At 58.4% G+C, this 14,324-nt stretch overlaps 1 protein-coding gene across 2 annotated transcripts in view; it reads right to left on the bottom strand.

Moving 5' to 3' along the window:
* Positions 1 to 12,956, bottom strand: part of AP2A2 (adaptor related protein complex 2 subunit alpha 2) — a 72,810-nt gene extending 59,854 nt beyond the window's left edge. For both annotated transcript variants that reach the window (XM_066372486.1, XM_066372527.1), the window contains exon 1: positions 12,739 to 12,956. In XM_066372486.1, coding sequence (XP_066228583.1) covers positions 12,739 to 12,805 — 67 coding nt within the window. In that variant the 5' untranslated portion in view covers positions 12,806 to 12,956. The remainder of the gene's footprint in view (positions 1 to 12,738) is intronic.
* Between the last annotated feature and the right edge of the window lie 1,368 nt (positions 12,957 to 14,324).

Here is a 14,324-nt window from a genome sequence, read left to right as displayed (position 1 = left end):
AACAACCTGCACTCACGCCTACGCTGACCTGACCTCCTGTCTCTGGGCTTCACAAACTAGCTACAAACCAGGCCCTACACTCTCACCTCCAGCCCAGACCTCTCCTCTGAATGCCACTCATGGATATCTAACTAAGGATTTACCCTCCCACCTGAAGCAATTAAAAACCTGGACATGCCTGGCCTGAGCTGGGGTGGCACAGTAGGTAGGGTGTCGACCTGGAACGCTGAGGTGGCCGGTTTAAAACCCCGGGCTTGCCTGGTCAAGGCCCGTATGGGAGTTGATGCTTCCTGCTCCTCCCCCCTTCTCTCTGTCTGTCTCTCTTTCTCTCTCTCTCTCTCTGTCTTCTCTCTATAAAATGAATAAATTAAATCTAAAAAAAAACAAACCTGGACGTGCCTGGCCAGCGGCGGTGCAGTGGATAAAGTGTCGACCTGAAACGCTGAGGTTGCCAGTTGGAAACCCTGGGCTTGCCCGGTCAAGGCACATACAAAAGCAATCAATGAACTAAAGTAAAGCAACTATGAGTTGATACATCTCACTCCAACCCCCTCCTCCTCTCTCCATAAAATCAATAAATAAAATCTGGTCCCTTCTTATAAGGACCAAACAATTTCATCCCAGACCAAAGCTCAAGAATATTTAAAGAAATACAAAAATACTCAGGACTGACTAGATAAAATTCATGATGCCCAATATCCAATAAAAGAAAATTACCAGGCAATGTGAAGAAACAGGATTAATACAAACCATAATAAGTAGGAAAAAATCAATCAACAGGAATAGGACCAGAAATGACACAGATGACAGAATCAGGAAAGAACAGTAAAGTCACTATGACATATTCCACATGCTCATGGAGACAGATGACAAGCCTGTTCAGAGACACAGAGAACAGGCCCTGGCCGGTTGGCTCAGTGGTAGAGCGTCGGCCTGGCGTGCGGGGGTCCCGGGTTCGATTCCTGGCCAGGGCACACAGGAGAAGCGCCCATCTGCTTCTCCACCCCTCCCCCTCTCCTTCCTCTCTGTCTCTCTCTTCCCCTCCCGCAGCCAAAGCTCTATTGGAGCAGAGTTGGCCCGGGCGCCGAGGATGGCTCCATGGCCTCTGCCTCAGGCGCTAGAATGGCTCTGGTCGCAACAGAGCAACACCCCAGATAGGCAGAGCATCGCCCCCTGGTGGGCATGCCGGGTGGATCCCGGTCGGGTGCATGCAGGAGTCTGTCTGACTGCCTCCCCGTTTCCAGCTTCAGAAAAATACCAAAAAAAAAAACAACTGGCCAGCCTGACCAGGCGGTGGCGCAGTGGATAGAGCGTCAGACTGAGATGCGGAGGACCCAGGTTCGAGACCCCGAGGTCGCCAGCTTGAGCACGGGCTCATCTGGTTTGAGCAAAAGCTCACCAGCTTGGACCCAAGGTCACTGGCTCAAGCAAGGGGTTACTTAGTCTGCTGAAGGCTCGCGGTCAAGGCACATATGAGAAAGCAATCAATGAACAACTAAGGTGTCGCAACGCGCAATAAAAAACTAATGATTGATGCTTCTCATCTCTCTCCGTTCCTGTCTGTCTGTCCCTGTCTATCCCTCTCTCTGACTCACTCTCTGTCTCTGTAATAAATAAATAAATAAATAAATAAATAAATAAAGCTGACCAGTGCTAGCGAAAAGGCCAGGTGTTAACAGCAGCCAGAGGAAAGAGCCACCTCGCGTGCAGGCAGTCCCATCGGGAGAGAAGTCAGGCCTGAGACCCAGGGCAGCACCCTTAAGCTGAACGAAGCACGCGGAGTCGCTCCTCGCCGTTTCCGCGTGGCCCGAGCAGCAGCCTCTTCCGGTGCTCGGCACAATCCCGCGCCCCCACGGGCTGCCCGCCTCCGGCCTGCCCTGCTGTTGACCGCCAACACGGAAGCCACACCCACTCCTGCGCCGAACACGTAAGGAGCCTCCATCTCTGCAGCCCGCTCACCCTGACTGGACGTGTGCCTGCGGCACGCGCTGAGGGCAGCACCTCCGTCTGCAGAATGTTCTCTGCACGTCCCCAGGGTCCCTGCCACACTCCTTCAAGCTTCCTGAAAATAGACCTTCCCCAGGCTACCTCACCGGACCCCTTCGTGGAAGCTCAGAGCCCTCCCACTCCCTTCCCGACTTGATCTTCTGCATAACCAACCGATGGACGCGTGGATGGAGACAGAGACAGGTATGCCTCTCTGCCCGGTGTTGGCTGTTCTCCAGCATTTGGTTTTGAAGCACGGGGTCTCGTCCATCTGGTTAACCACTGAATCGCCAGAGCCCGGAAGAATCCTGACACCCAGCAGGCACTCTGCAGACTTCTCAAGTGAATGAACACGCTGAACAATTACCCAGAAAAGGTCTGATATAACTGAACAAGTATGTCAGAAAAACAAAGGTAAGTTCTGAAATACACACCTTCAAAACATGGCTCACTCTTGGGGCTGTATCCCAAGTACAGCAAAACATTTTAGGGACGCAATGCGAACACTATGCTTTCTGGACCGCTCATGAAAAGCAAACTTTAGATGGGTCTACAGAAAGGCAGCATTAGAGGCCGCACGTCCGACAGAAGAGCATCTCCTGTCCCTCTGCGACCAGCATCCGTCCCGGGGATGACAACCTCAGAGCCAGGCCCCGTAAAGCGCACGCCTGGGCACCAGAGAACGGCCCTCAGAGGATAGTCAGCCTCCCCGCCTCCTTGTGCACGTCCTTGGTGCCGGGAGGCTGGAGGTGCTGCTCCGTCCACGGACAGTTCAAAGGGCAGTTCCCTGATGAGGTGACCGAAGCTTGAAACAGGTGATAAAAGCTGAAGGAAGGACGGAGACCGAGGAAGCTGTCCCGGCCTCTCCGCACAGCTCGGCACGAGCTCAGCGCCGAGGACTCATGCTCGTGGACACAGCGAGGCCCAGGTCAGGTTCTGACCCGGCTGCACTGCACACGACCCAAACAAACAAACAACACAGTAAAGCTACAGAACTGCTGTTTTCCACAGCGATCAACGGAATCCGTAAGTGTTCCAAATACTCATTATTGTGCTGTATTTTTTTCTACTGGCTGTTTTAAAAGACATTCAGCATCAATTTGATGCTGTTTTCGATGCTTTCTAAGCTGTAACAGGAACACATAATTGCTCTCTCAACCTATCACATGAAGGGAGGCTGGCCGCACACAGTGCAGAGCAGGGTCCCAGCCCAGCACACCACCCTGCGGGGTGCACAGTGCTGCAGGCACAGCACACGGGGCAGAGCAGGGTCCCAGCCCAGCACACCACCCTGCGGGGTGCACAGTGCTGCAGGCACAGCACACGGGGCAGAGCAGGGTCCCAGCCCAGCACACCACCCTGCGGAGTGCACAGTGCTGCAGGCACAACACACAGTGCAGAGCAGGGTCCCAGCCCAGCACACCACCCTGCGGAGTGCACAGTGCTGCAGGCACAGCACACGGGGCAGAGCAGGGTCCCAGCCCAGCACACCACCCTGCAGGGTGCACAGTGCTGCAGGCACAGCACACAGTGCAGAGCAGGGTCCCAGCCCAGCACACCGCCCTGCGGGGTGCACAGTGCTGCAGGCACAGCACACGGGGCAGAGCAGGGTCCCAGCCCAGCACACCACCCTGCGGGGTGCACAGTGCTGCAGGCACAGCACACAGTGCAGAGCAGGGTCCCAGCCCAGCACACCGCCCTGCGGGGTGCACAGTGCTGCAGGCACAGCACACGGGGCAGAGCAGGGTCCCAGCCCAGCACACCACCCTGCGGAGTGCACAGTGCTGCAGGCACAGCACACGGGGCAGAGCAGGGTCCCAGCCCAGCACACCACCCTGCGGAGTGCACAGTGCTGCAGGCACAGCACACGGGGCAGAGCAGGGTCCCAGCCCAGCACACCACCCTGCGGAGTGCACAGTGCTGCAGGCACAGCACACGGGGCAGAGCAGGGTCCCAGCCCAGCACACCGCCCTGCGGGGTGCACAGTGCTGCAGGCACAGCACACGGGGCAGAGCAGGGTCCCAGCCCAGCACACCACCCTGCGGGGTGCACAGTGCTGCAGGCACAGCACACGGGGCAGAGCAGGGTCCCAGCCCAGCACACCACCCTGCGTGCAGAGTGCTGCAGGCACAGCACACGGGGCAGAGCAGGGTCCCAGCCCAGCACACCGCCCTGCGTGCGGAGTGCAGAGAGCTGCAGGCACAGCACACGGAGCGGAGCGAGTCCCCGCGACCCCTGCACCACCACCAGAAGGGACTTCAAAGGTAAGAAAAACACCTTGCCATGCAAAATGGAAACCGGGCCACCCCCCCTGGGCGCTGGCCTCCAGCTTCAGCAACCCCTGTAAAACCGCCACACCCCGGGGCAGGTGAGACGTGGGTGGCCACAGGCCCCCAGAACTCTCACTGGGTTTAAAGCCCGGGCTCTGCAGACCCCAGCAAGCAAAGGTGAGAGAAAGGGGGAAAGGGAACAGAATCAGACTCTGACCAGATCCCCAGGGAAGCGTTCGTCTTCAGTGACTACTCGGAGGGGCCAGGCGGCTGAGGGAGCCCCACGGGGCTCGGCGGCACCAGGAAGAGGGGCTCAGCCTCGCTGCACAGGCCGTCCTCTCGTTCTGGGGCTCAGGTGGATGTGGGCGCACCCCTGCCCTTCTTACATCTGCAGCACCCCACCACCACAGGAGAAGAACTGGACCCACCTCAGAAGCCTCTACAACAGGGGTCGGGAACCTTTTTGGCTGAGAGAGCCATGAACGCCACATATTTTAAAATGTAATTCTGTGAGAGCCATACCACGACCTGTGTACCTTACGCATTATCCAATAAAAATGTGGTGCTGTCCCGGAGGACAGCTGTGATTGGCTCCAGCCACCTGCAACCGTGAACATGAGCGGTAGGAAATGAATGGATTGTAATACATGAGGATGTTTTATATTTTAAAATTTTTTTATTTATTTATTCATTATAAAGAGGGGAGAGAGTGAGAGAGAGAGAGAGAGAGAGAGAGAGAGAAGGGGGGAGGAGCAGGAAGCATCAACTCCCATATGTGCCTTGACCAGGCAAGCCCAGGGTTTTGAACTGGCAACCTCAGCGTTTCCAGGTTGACGCTTTATCCACTGCACCACCACAGGTCAGGCCTATATTTTTAACATTATTTTTTTATTAAAGATTTGTCTGCGAGCCAGATGCAGCCATCAAAAGAGCCACGTCTGGCTCGCGAGCCACAGGTCCCCGACCCCTGCTCTAGAACCTGCGGCCCACACTCAGTCCTGGGTGATGGCAGCCCCACTGTGCTCCTCTCTGCGGACACTGCTCAAGAAAAACGCAGAGAAGGCAGGCAAGGGCCAGAGTGCCACGCGGGTCCCGGGGGCCGTGGCAGCACGCTGGGAGAGGCTGGGCCTCCTCTCCCTTTCTGGCACGTGCATCTCTGTCCCCAAACTCCGCGTCCTCTTTCCTACTCAGCCTCCACGGGGGAACAGGCCGCCTCCTGCTGGCACGCTGCTCCCCTCTGCCTCCCGACCAGAGCCCAGAGCCCGTTCTATCTCAGCCGCAGCCCACCACGGGAGCACCGACCTGAACCCCAGCACCCAGAAAGTCTTCTCAGTGCAACATCATGCTGCTTTTCACAGCATTTCAACCATGTCAGCTTTCATACCAAAGTCGGAAAGGTTTGAAAGAAGGCCAATACCAGATCAGCAAATACAGTTTTGTCGGCCACGTCTCAGACACCCCGTGACCGGTTTCCCATGAGTAGCACCCCATTTATCTTGTGGAGCTGGGAAGGTTAGTGAACTTTCCACATGCTACAGAGGTCATCAACTTTGACGCTCCCACTTTTGGGGACCTCAGTGACCTTCAGTCGGGCAGACTGTGCAGACCAGCGGGGGGGCAGGACCAGAGGGGCCACGCCTCTGCACCCCGCGTCCATGTCATCACACTGGTGGGGTGGGGAGGGGGACCAAACGCACGTCCACAGAAGAAGAACACAGATGAGGCCACCCACAGACAGACGGGAGCACTCCACAGTCGGGCGGAACCACCTTCCCAGAGGTCCGCGTGCCCTGGGTGCCTCTCCTGTCCCCTCTGCCTGCCTGCCCTGTGTGCCTCTCCTGTCCCCTCTGCCCACCTGCCTTGTGTGCCTCTCCTGCCCCCTCTGCCCGCCTGCCCTGTGTGACTCTCCTGTCCCCTCTGCCCGCCTGCCCTGTGTGCCTCTCCTGTCCCCTCTGCCCGCCTGCCCTGTGTGCCTCCCCTGTCCCCTCTGCCCGCCTGCCCTGTGTGCCTCTCCTGTCCCCTCTGCCCGCCTGCCCTGTCCCCTCTGCCCGCCTGCCCTGTGTGCCTCTCCTGTCCCCTCTGCCTGCCTGCCTTGTGTGCCTCTCCTGTCCCCTCTGCCCGCCTGCCTTGTGTGCCTCTCCTGTCCCCTCTGCCCACCTGCCCTGTGTGCCTCTCCTGTCCCCTCTGCCCGCCTGCCCTGTGTGCCTCTCCTGTCCCCTCTGCCCGCCTGCCCTGTGTGCCTCCCCTGTCCCCTCTGCCCGCCTGCCCTGTGTGCCTCTCCTGTGCCCTCTGCCCACCTGCCCTGTGTGCCTCCCCTGTCCCCTCTGCCCGCCTGCCCTGTGTGCCTCTCCTGTCCCCTCTGCCCGCCTGCCCTGTGTGCCTCTCCTGTCCCCTCTGCCCACCTGCCTTGTGTGCCTCTCCTGTCCCCTCTGCCCGCCTGCCCTGTGTGCCTCTCCTGTCCCCTCTGCCCGCCTGCCCTGTGTGCCTCTCCTGTCCCCTCTGCCCGCCTGCCTTGTGTGCCTCCCCTGTCCCCTCTGCCCGCCTGCCCTGTGTGCCTCTCCTGTCCCCTCTGCCCGCCTGCCCTGTGTGCCTCTCCTGTCCCCTCTGCCTGCCTGCCCTGTGTGCCTCCCCTGTCCCCTCTGCCCGCCTGCCCTGTGTGCCTCTCCTGTCCCCTCTGCCCGCCTGCCCTGTGTGCCTCTCCTGTGCCCTCTGCCCACCTCCAAACCAGGGAGCCCTTTGGGGCCAGGGTCTACCTGACGTCCAGAGTCCCGAATGCTCAGTCAGGGCAAATGCGTGTGTCTGAGCTCCTCAGGGGGCCACTTCTCTGAACCCCACCAGTAGGTCCCATGACAGGCCCAGATGCATCCCAGATCCGAAACCTAGGGCCCAGTTTTGTCCCAGGATTCAGAGGTGCTCAAGGTGCACAGCCACCACCCGTCAGCCCCCACCACCGTGTCCTGAACACCCGCCCGGCCGGGAGGCCACACAGAGCTCAGGGCAGCGCCGGGACAGCATTTTGGCCAAACAAGTTCAACAGAGATTTACAACGAAAGAAATTTAGTTTTCGGAGCCGTCTAAGTTTTGAAATTTGAGCTAAGGGAGAGGACAGCCTCATCCCAGAACCTACGAAAACGAAAACCGGCAGTTAAGATCCTGAGGAGTGGGGACCCCTCGCACTCACACTCGGGAGCTGACTCCAAGTCACACTCCCCGGTCACGTTGGCGCAAAAACCCCCGCAGATCTTCCCCCGGGGTCTGACTCTGTTGTTTGGCAGTTTAAGAGCCAAGGAAATGCCCTTTAATCCCAGAAAGACGGCCTTTGCTCTAACTCTGCAATTACAAAATCCTGACTTATTATTGCCCCCCCAAAAAAAAAAAACCCAGAATGAAAATCATATTAGGAGGAGAAGAAAGCAGTAGTCTAGGTATCCGGCAGGAGAACACACTTATCACCCGGGACCTGTCTACTTGTCACAGAGAGGGAGCGCCTTCGCCGGAGCCAGAGGGACCCGGGAGGAACAGGGCGATAGTTCCTAGAAGCCGCAACCACCAGCCTTGGCAGAGAAATTCAACCTGGACCAAACCCTTCCTTCCTCCTCTGCCTGCTGGCCGTCCCTCCCTGCACCCTCCGTCACATACTTCCTTAATCAGCTTCTCAGAAACACAGATTATGCATGAAAGTGCAGCAGAAAACATGCCAGAAGAGCATTCTTTTTCAAAAGTCAGCATTTTTAAACTGTACAGTCAAGACTAAAATGAGCCTTCGGTTTTTAGGGTTTGTTGGGGTTTTTTTACTTGAGAACGTTACGGAGCAGACTTAACCTCGGAGGCTGATCCAGATTCTCGCTCAGGAAAATCAAGTCCCGGCTTTAATTTGCACACTGACGTTTAAGCTGAATTTCAAGTTGCGTGTTCAGTTTCTCCGTGTCCAGTTTCTGACTCATGAGAAATGGGTTTTATGAAGAAATAACATTTTTCTGAACTTTAGTCATGCTAAAACATCACGCTGAGTGTTGCCAAATCTCAGCAGAGCCGACAGACAGCAAAGGGGCCGAGTTTTGTGGGGAGCACAGGGATGACTCTCGACCTGTTTCACAGGAGCAACCGAAGCAAAATCACGTCCCTTCTCCAAGAACCGGGAACTCTGGGTTTCTGCCACAGGGCTAATTACATCTGTCCACTTGTTTCCCTTCCCCAGCCCCGAGGGACTCGGTCAACGCCTCCGAGCGGGAGGGCGGTGCCCTGTCTGCATCAGGGCAGCCCTGCCCACCACCCAGCTGGCAGGGATACAGGCAGATTTCCGCCCCACGGGCAGGGCGCCCAGGATGGTCTCCCAAGAATAGCGACCCTTCAACTCTTCCCCTTTGACGGCAGTCCTGTGATTCTGCGGGCAATTCTGAGTCCGACATTTTCAGCAGCATTTCATCATTTCAGCGATATTCTAACTACACTGTGTTGCCATGTCAAGAGCAACACATCAAGACAAGCATTAATTTATAGCGGTGCACCTTGGCAACACACAGGTCTGAGCTGCGCTGGGCCACGGACGGACAGATATTTCTCAGTGCGCACCAGGTTCCACATCCACCATGGAGAATCCAGGGACGTGGAAAGCGGACTATACAATGATCTGTGCCATTATTTTTTCTTTATTTATTTCTTGAGAGAGACAGGAAGATAGAGAGATGAGAAGCATCAACTAGTCATTGCATCACTTTAGTTGTTCATTGCTTCTCATTCGAGTCTTGTGGGGGGGGGGGGCTAGGGTCCTGGCAGTGAGCCCTTGCTCAAGCCAGCGACCCCGCACTCAAGCTGGTGAGCCTGCGCTCAAGCCAGGTTCAGGACTTTGAACCTGGGACTTTAGTGTCCCAGGTCGATGCTCCATCCACTGTGCCACTGCTGGTCAGGCTGCACCATTTTATATAAGGGACTTGAGCACCCACGGATTTTGGTGCCCATGGGGGTCCTGCAACCAGGTCCCTGCAGATACTGAGATATAGCTAAGTTTCTGGGGAATCGAAATTTACATTGATTTTCAATTGCAGGGAGGTCAGCTTCCCTACCCCCAGCATTGTTCAAGAATCAACAGCACATGACTCTCCTTCACCAATAATAATACTTCACATGTGCAGAAGCAAACAAAAGTTCCAAAATAACTGAAAAAATATCAAATAACCACTCTTTCCCCAATTCAAGCAGTTCTTTTGTTTTCTTCGAGACAGCTTGAATAGCAGGTTGATCACCGGGACCTCGAGGGCACGGTGCTGAGTGAGAAAATCCACCTCAGCAGGACAGACACACACGCCCCCCTCACGCAGCACCCTGGGGATGGGATGGGGGGACGGAGGGCAGAATGAGGGGCTGGGGGGGGTCTGGCTACACAGGATAACACGGGGGCTCTGTGGTGATGGAACAGCTCTCTGTCTCGGTGGACCGGGGTTTACAGGAAGCTACACGTGACAACAGCACACGTGCCTACACACACCCCTCGGTGCAGCGACAGTGGTGAGGTGTGACTATGCCCAGCATAGACTGTACCCCTGCTGGCTTCCTGGGGCTGAAACTGTCCTGTTGTGTGAGATGTCCGCCTCAGGGGGGAGAGAGAGTGAAGGGACCTCCCTGTCCATTTCTTTGCAACATCCTATGAATCTAGACTTGCTTCAAAATAAAGATCTGTTTACAGAACTAGGACTAAATAAAAGGAGCACAGGTTTTGAATACCCGTTTAGAGAGAGAGAAAGAGAGGGAGAAGGAGTTCACTAATGCCCTCACTGAAGTCACATGAGCTGAATTCAGTGGCACCGGGCTGAAGTTGGTCGGAAAGGACCGAGTTAACTTCGAGGCCCCGGACTGGTTCGCCGCCTGTGCCACGGAGCTCGTCACTGCTGCCCGTGCTCAGAGGTGCCCTGTGCCCCGCCAGCCGGCCGGAAGCCGAGGACTGACCTGAAGTACGCACAGGTCGGGGCAGCTCTCCACAGTCTTCAAGGGGGACCCTGACGAGACCAGTTCAGAAAGACAGAAGGAAGTTGTGGTTTTAGAGCCGAAACAGATCTCAGTGATACTTCAGTTCAACGTCCACCCCGTCAGTTGAGGAAACTAAGGCTCAGTGGCCGGTGGCTGCAGATCACGGAGCTGGGGAGAGGCCGTGGGAGCCCAGTCCCTTGCTGCCAGCTCAGTGCCCGCTCCTCAGAGCCTGGCCACGTCCACTACCCTCACAGGAAAGCAGGAAGGCCCCAGCATCAGGCAGAGTCGAGGGGAAAGGAGACAGGGACCCTCTCCCTGCCACACCGGAGTCCAGCGCAGACCAGCTCTGGCCAGGGTTCACTTTCCACTCCCATCTCCAGCCACCCACCGACGCTGTGGAGATGTTAATCCCCTGCTGTCCCTGCAGCCCTCGGCCCTCCGCCTGCCCCTGAGACACAATCGGCCTAAGTCACCCCGTTGGTGACATCTGCTCTGCCTCACTCGTCTGTCCGTCTACGGGGCCTACGTCCCGTGCCGGGAGCTGTGCGAGCAGACAGACGCGGTCCACCTGCGGAGCCCAGGGGCTGCGCGCCACCGCTCTGAGGGTGCTGAGTGACGGAAGACGCCCAGACAGCGGGGTCAGGAACAGGGACCCGGCCCCGGCCCCCACCAGGGACCAGGTACCCCTTCTTATATAAGCTCCTTCGGGAGGAGAGAGAGTGTCTTATCGCCGGGTCTACACTAGTGGCTCTCTCCCAGAGCAACTTTGCCCCGCGGGGCAATGTCTGGCTGGAGACGTTTTCGGGTTGTCACACCTGAGGCCTCTAGGGCAGAGGCTGGGAAGCTGCTCACTACAGCCCAGCTCTCCACACAGCAAACGAGCAGCCGGAATGTCAACCCGGCAGCAGCGGAGAAAGTCTGGTCCACAGTCAGCTGAGGAGCCCTTGCGTGCCCTCCCCAGGTGCAGGGCACCCTCCAGTCAAACGCAGACCTCGCGCACACACGGCACAGGTCTGTGGCCGATGAGCTCTGGGAGCAAGTGGGTGGCCATCCCAACTCCCTGCCCAATGCAATTTTCTCCCAAAATGAAGGATATCTGTCACTGCTAATTTAAGGCTGCTAAGCCTTTGCCCTAGGGTCCCCTGAAGTAGTGGTGCACACACACACACACACACACACACCCTCAGCTTTACAAGATGCATTAGGATGGTGACTATTACTGTCTTGGAAATTACTTTCCATAGCAAAGAGAGAGGGTACTGCCCTACTTGCAGAAGCTTCGAGGCTGTGTTTCCACACCAATTTCTGGCAGCGTAAAGGGGCGAGGGGGACAGAGGATCTGAATCTTCCACAGTCTGGGTCCTCCACCCCAGTCTAAGGAAATGAGGTTACCAACATTCTTCAAAATATACATTAAACCTAAGGTAATAAATAAATAAGTGAAAACCACAGTCAACAAGGTGGTGGGTAATAAAACACACCAGACAGAAACTGGCTTTGTGTTTATTTTTTCAAGGAAATCAAAGGAGCATTCTCTGAACACCAACAAGGATGTCTGCGCACCAAAGCCAAAGTTACTAGGGACAGACGGCAGCCACCGCCCCTGGAGGCCTGTCCCGCCTTTGGGGTTTGGCCACTCTAAGGGGGTTCACGCACCCCTGCATGTCCCTGACTGGAGGCAGCAGGCAGAGAAGTCTCCCCAAAGCCATCCCACTCGCCAGCCCACTGCCCCCCAGTCTGCTGTGGGAACTCCCTGGGGAGTGAGTCATTTCAATCAGGAGTAATAAGCCCGGGAATCCCGGGTCACAAAGCTGCTCCCCTCCTTCCCCTGCAAGACACAGACTTCGCTGTCCCCACGCCCCGAGTGAAAACCCACGCTGTTTTGGAAACGGCTGGGTTAAATGCTCCATTGCTAGAAAGACTGGACGGCTTGCGGTGACATCATGCGAGGGAGGGGCGTCTTCGCAGGAAGCCCCTCGGTGGTGCCAGGCCAGGTCCTCACCTGGCTCCCCGACCCGCACCCCGTACCCCAGTCCGAGCCCTCAACCCTGCATCCCTAATGCCCCGCCCCCGCACCTGTGCCCCCCGAACCCCGCCCTCTAGGTCCGCACCCCCGGACCCCGAACCCCCGCCCTCTCGGTCCGCACCCCCGGACCCCGAACCCCCGCCCTCTAGGTCCGCACCCCCAGACCCCGAATCCCCGCCCTCTCGGTCCGCACCCCCGAACCCCGAACCCCCGCTAAGTCCGCACCCCCCCCCCGATCCCAGCTCGGATCCCCGGACCCGAACCCCGCACCTCGAAGCCCGGATCCCCGCCCTCTCGGTCCGCATCCCCGGACCCCCGGAACCGCACCCCCGGACACCCACCCTCTCGGTCCGCACCCCCGGACCCGCACCCCCGGATCCCCGCACCCCCGGACCCGCACCCCCGGATCCCCGCCCTCTCGGTCCGCACCCCGGACCCGCACCCCCGGACCCCAGCCCCCCGCAGGCCGGCTCCGCCGCCGCGGCCACTCACAGTTGCGGATGTCGGAGATGAAGACCGCCAGGCCCCGCATCCCGTCGCCCTTGGACACGGCCGGCATCTTCGGGCCCCGGGGAGCGGCCTGAGCTGACAGGCCCGAGGGAGCAGCGGGCAGCGGGCAGCGGGCAGCGGGCAACGCGCCACGGGAGGAGCCGCTCAGCCCAGGCACCTCAGGCTCGCAGCGCCGCTTTCAGGGCGCCGCCGCGCGCGCGCGCACGCACGCACGCACGCTAGCAGCCGCAGGCACGCGCACGCTCGCTCGCGCGGCCGCCGCACGGGGGCGAGCACGTTGAAGGCCGTCGTGCAATGATGACAAGCGCGGAGGCGCCCCCTGCAGGCCGACGCCGCGGGTGAGGGCGCGGGGGCGCGGGGGCGAGGCCGGGGCCGGGCGCGGGGCCGGCTCCGTTCTGGGAGCCACAGGTTCGGTTCCCCGGCTCCCCGTGACGCTGCCCAGCCCAGGTGCTGCGCCAACTTGCCGCCCGCCTTGAAAGGCCAGGTATGTGTGCAAGTGCTCTGAAATCCTGATGCACGTAGCAGACCCAGCCCTACCTAAAGGGAAAGGACTGCTCACCCCCACCCTCGGACAGCACCAGGTGGCCTCAGGGCCCAGTTCACAATCGGATTCCTCAATGTCCAACAGGGCCTTTTGCCACTACTGCCACCACGGGCCTCTGCACCCCAGGGCAGTGGAGGCGGAGGGCAGCCCACACCACACTGCGCGGCAGGGGACTTGGCCGGCATGGACACCCAGGGAGTCTGCCCTGGGGAGGAAGTGGCCCTGGGGAGCGCTCCTTTGTGAAGCCCTAAGGCTTTCAAGAGGAATCTCCCTTCCTCATCAGGAGTTATCTGGGCCCTGCACCTGGAAGTGGCCCAAACCCACCAGTGAGAGCTCTATCCCGCCCTGGTTTACTTCCTCAATTCCCGTTGAGGGATCATGCCTGGGTGAACCATGGCCAGAAGAAAAGGGCAGGCCCCTCTCACGGTCCAGGCACCCCACCCACGCTCTGGGCCTGCAGGACCCCCAAGGGGAAACCTGAATCTGTGCAAACCCAGCTCCTCGTGAGACAGCAATTTCACCACCTTCTAAGATCTCCCAAGGAACTGGCCACTGGAGGGCTTCCTGGAGGAGGGGAGATCCCCAGGCCCTGCATCCCCCACAGTAGGAGGTAATAATACCGGGTACTCAACAAGCAGACCCCCACCCACCCCAGCAGCCAGGGGTCCACGAGGAGCATGGACAGAGTGCCCAAGCCAGTCTGAGGTGGAGGGCTTCTTGGAGGAGGGTCTTGGGGCTGGACAGGCATCCACCATCAACCTCCTCTCAGTGGTAACTCTGGGCATGCCAAGGCTTCTGGGAAGGGTGTGTGTGTGTGTGTGTGTGTGTGTGTGTGTGTGTGTGTCAGGGGTCCACAGGGCATGAGGAGACACACAGTGGCCATAAGGAGGCTTCATACCTCCAGTCGGCACTTGCAAGCCTTTTAGATCACTTATTACCATCCAGCTTCAGGCCTGAGTCCTCGGGGACCCTCCCAGACCACAGTCACTGCTACGGGAGACACAGGCCACCACCTTCCTGACTC

Source organism: Saccopteryx leptura, chromosome 1 (assembly GCF_036850995.1).
Source record: "Saccopteryx leptura isolate mSacLep1 chromosome 1, mSacLep1_pri_phased_curated, whole genome shotgun sequence".
Classification (NCBI taxonomy): Eukaryota; Metazoa; Chordata; class Mammalia; order Chiroptera; family Emballonuridae; genus Saccopteryx; species Saccopteryx leptura.
This window is presented reverse-complemented; position numbering and strand designations above follow the sequence as displayed.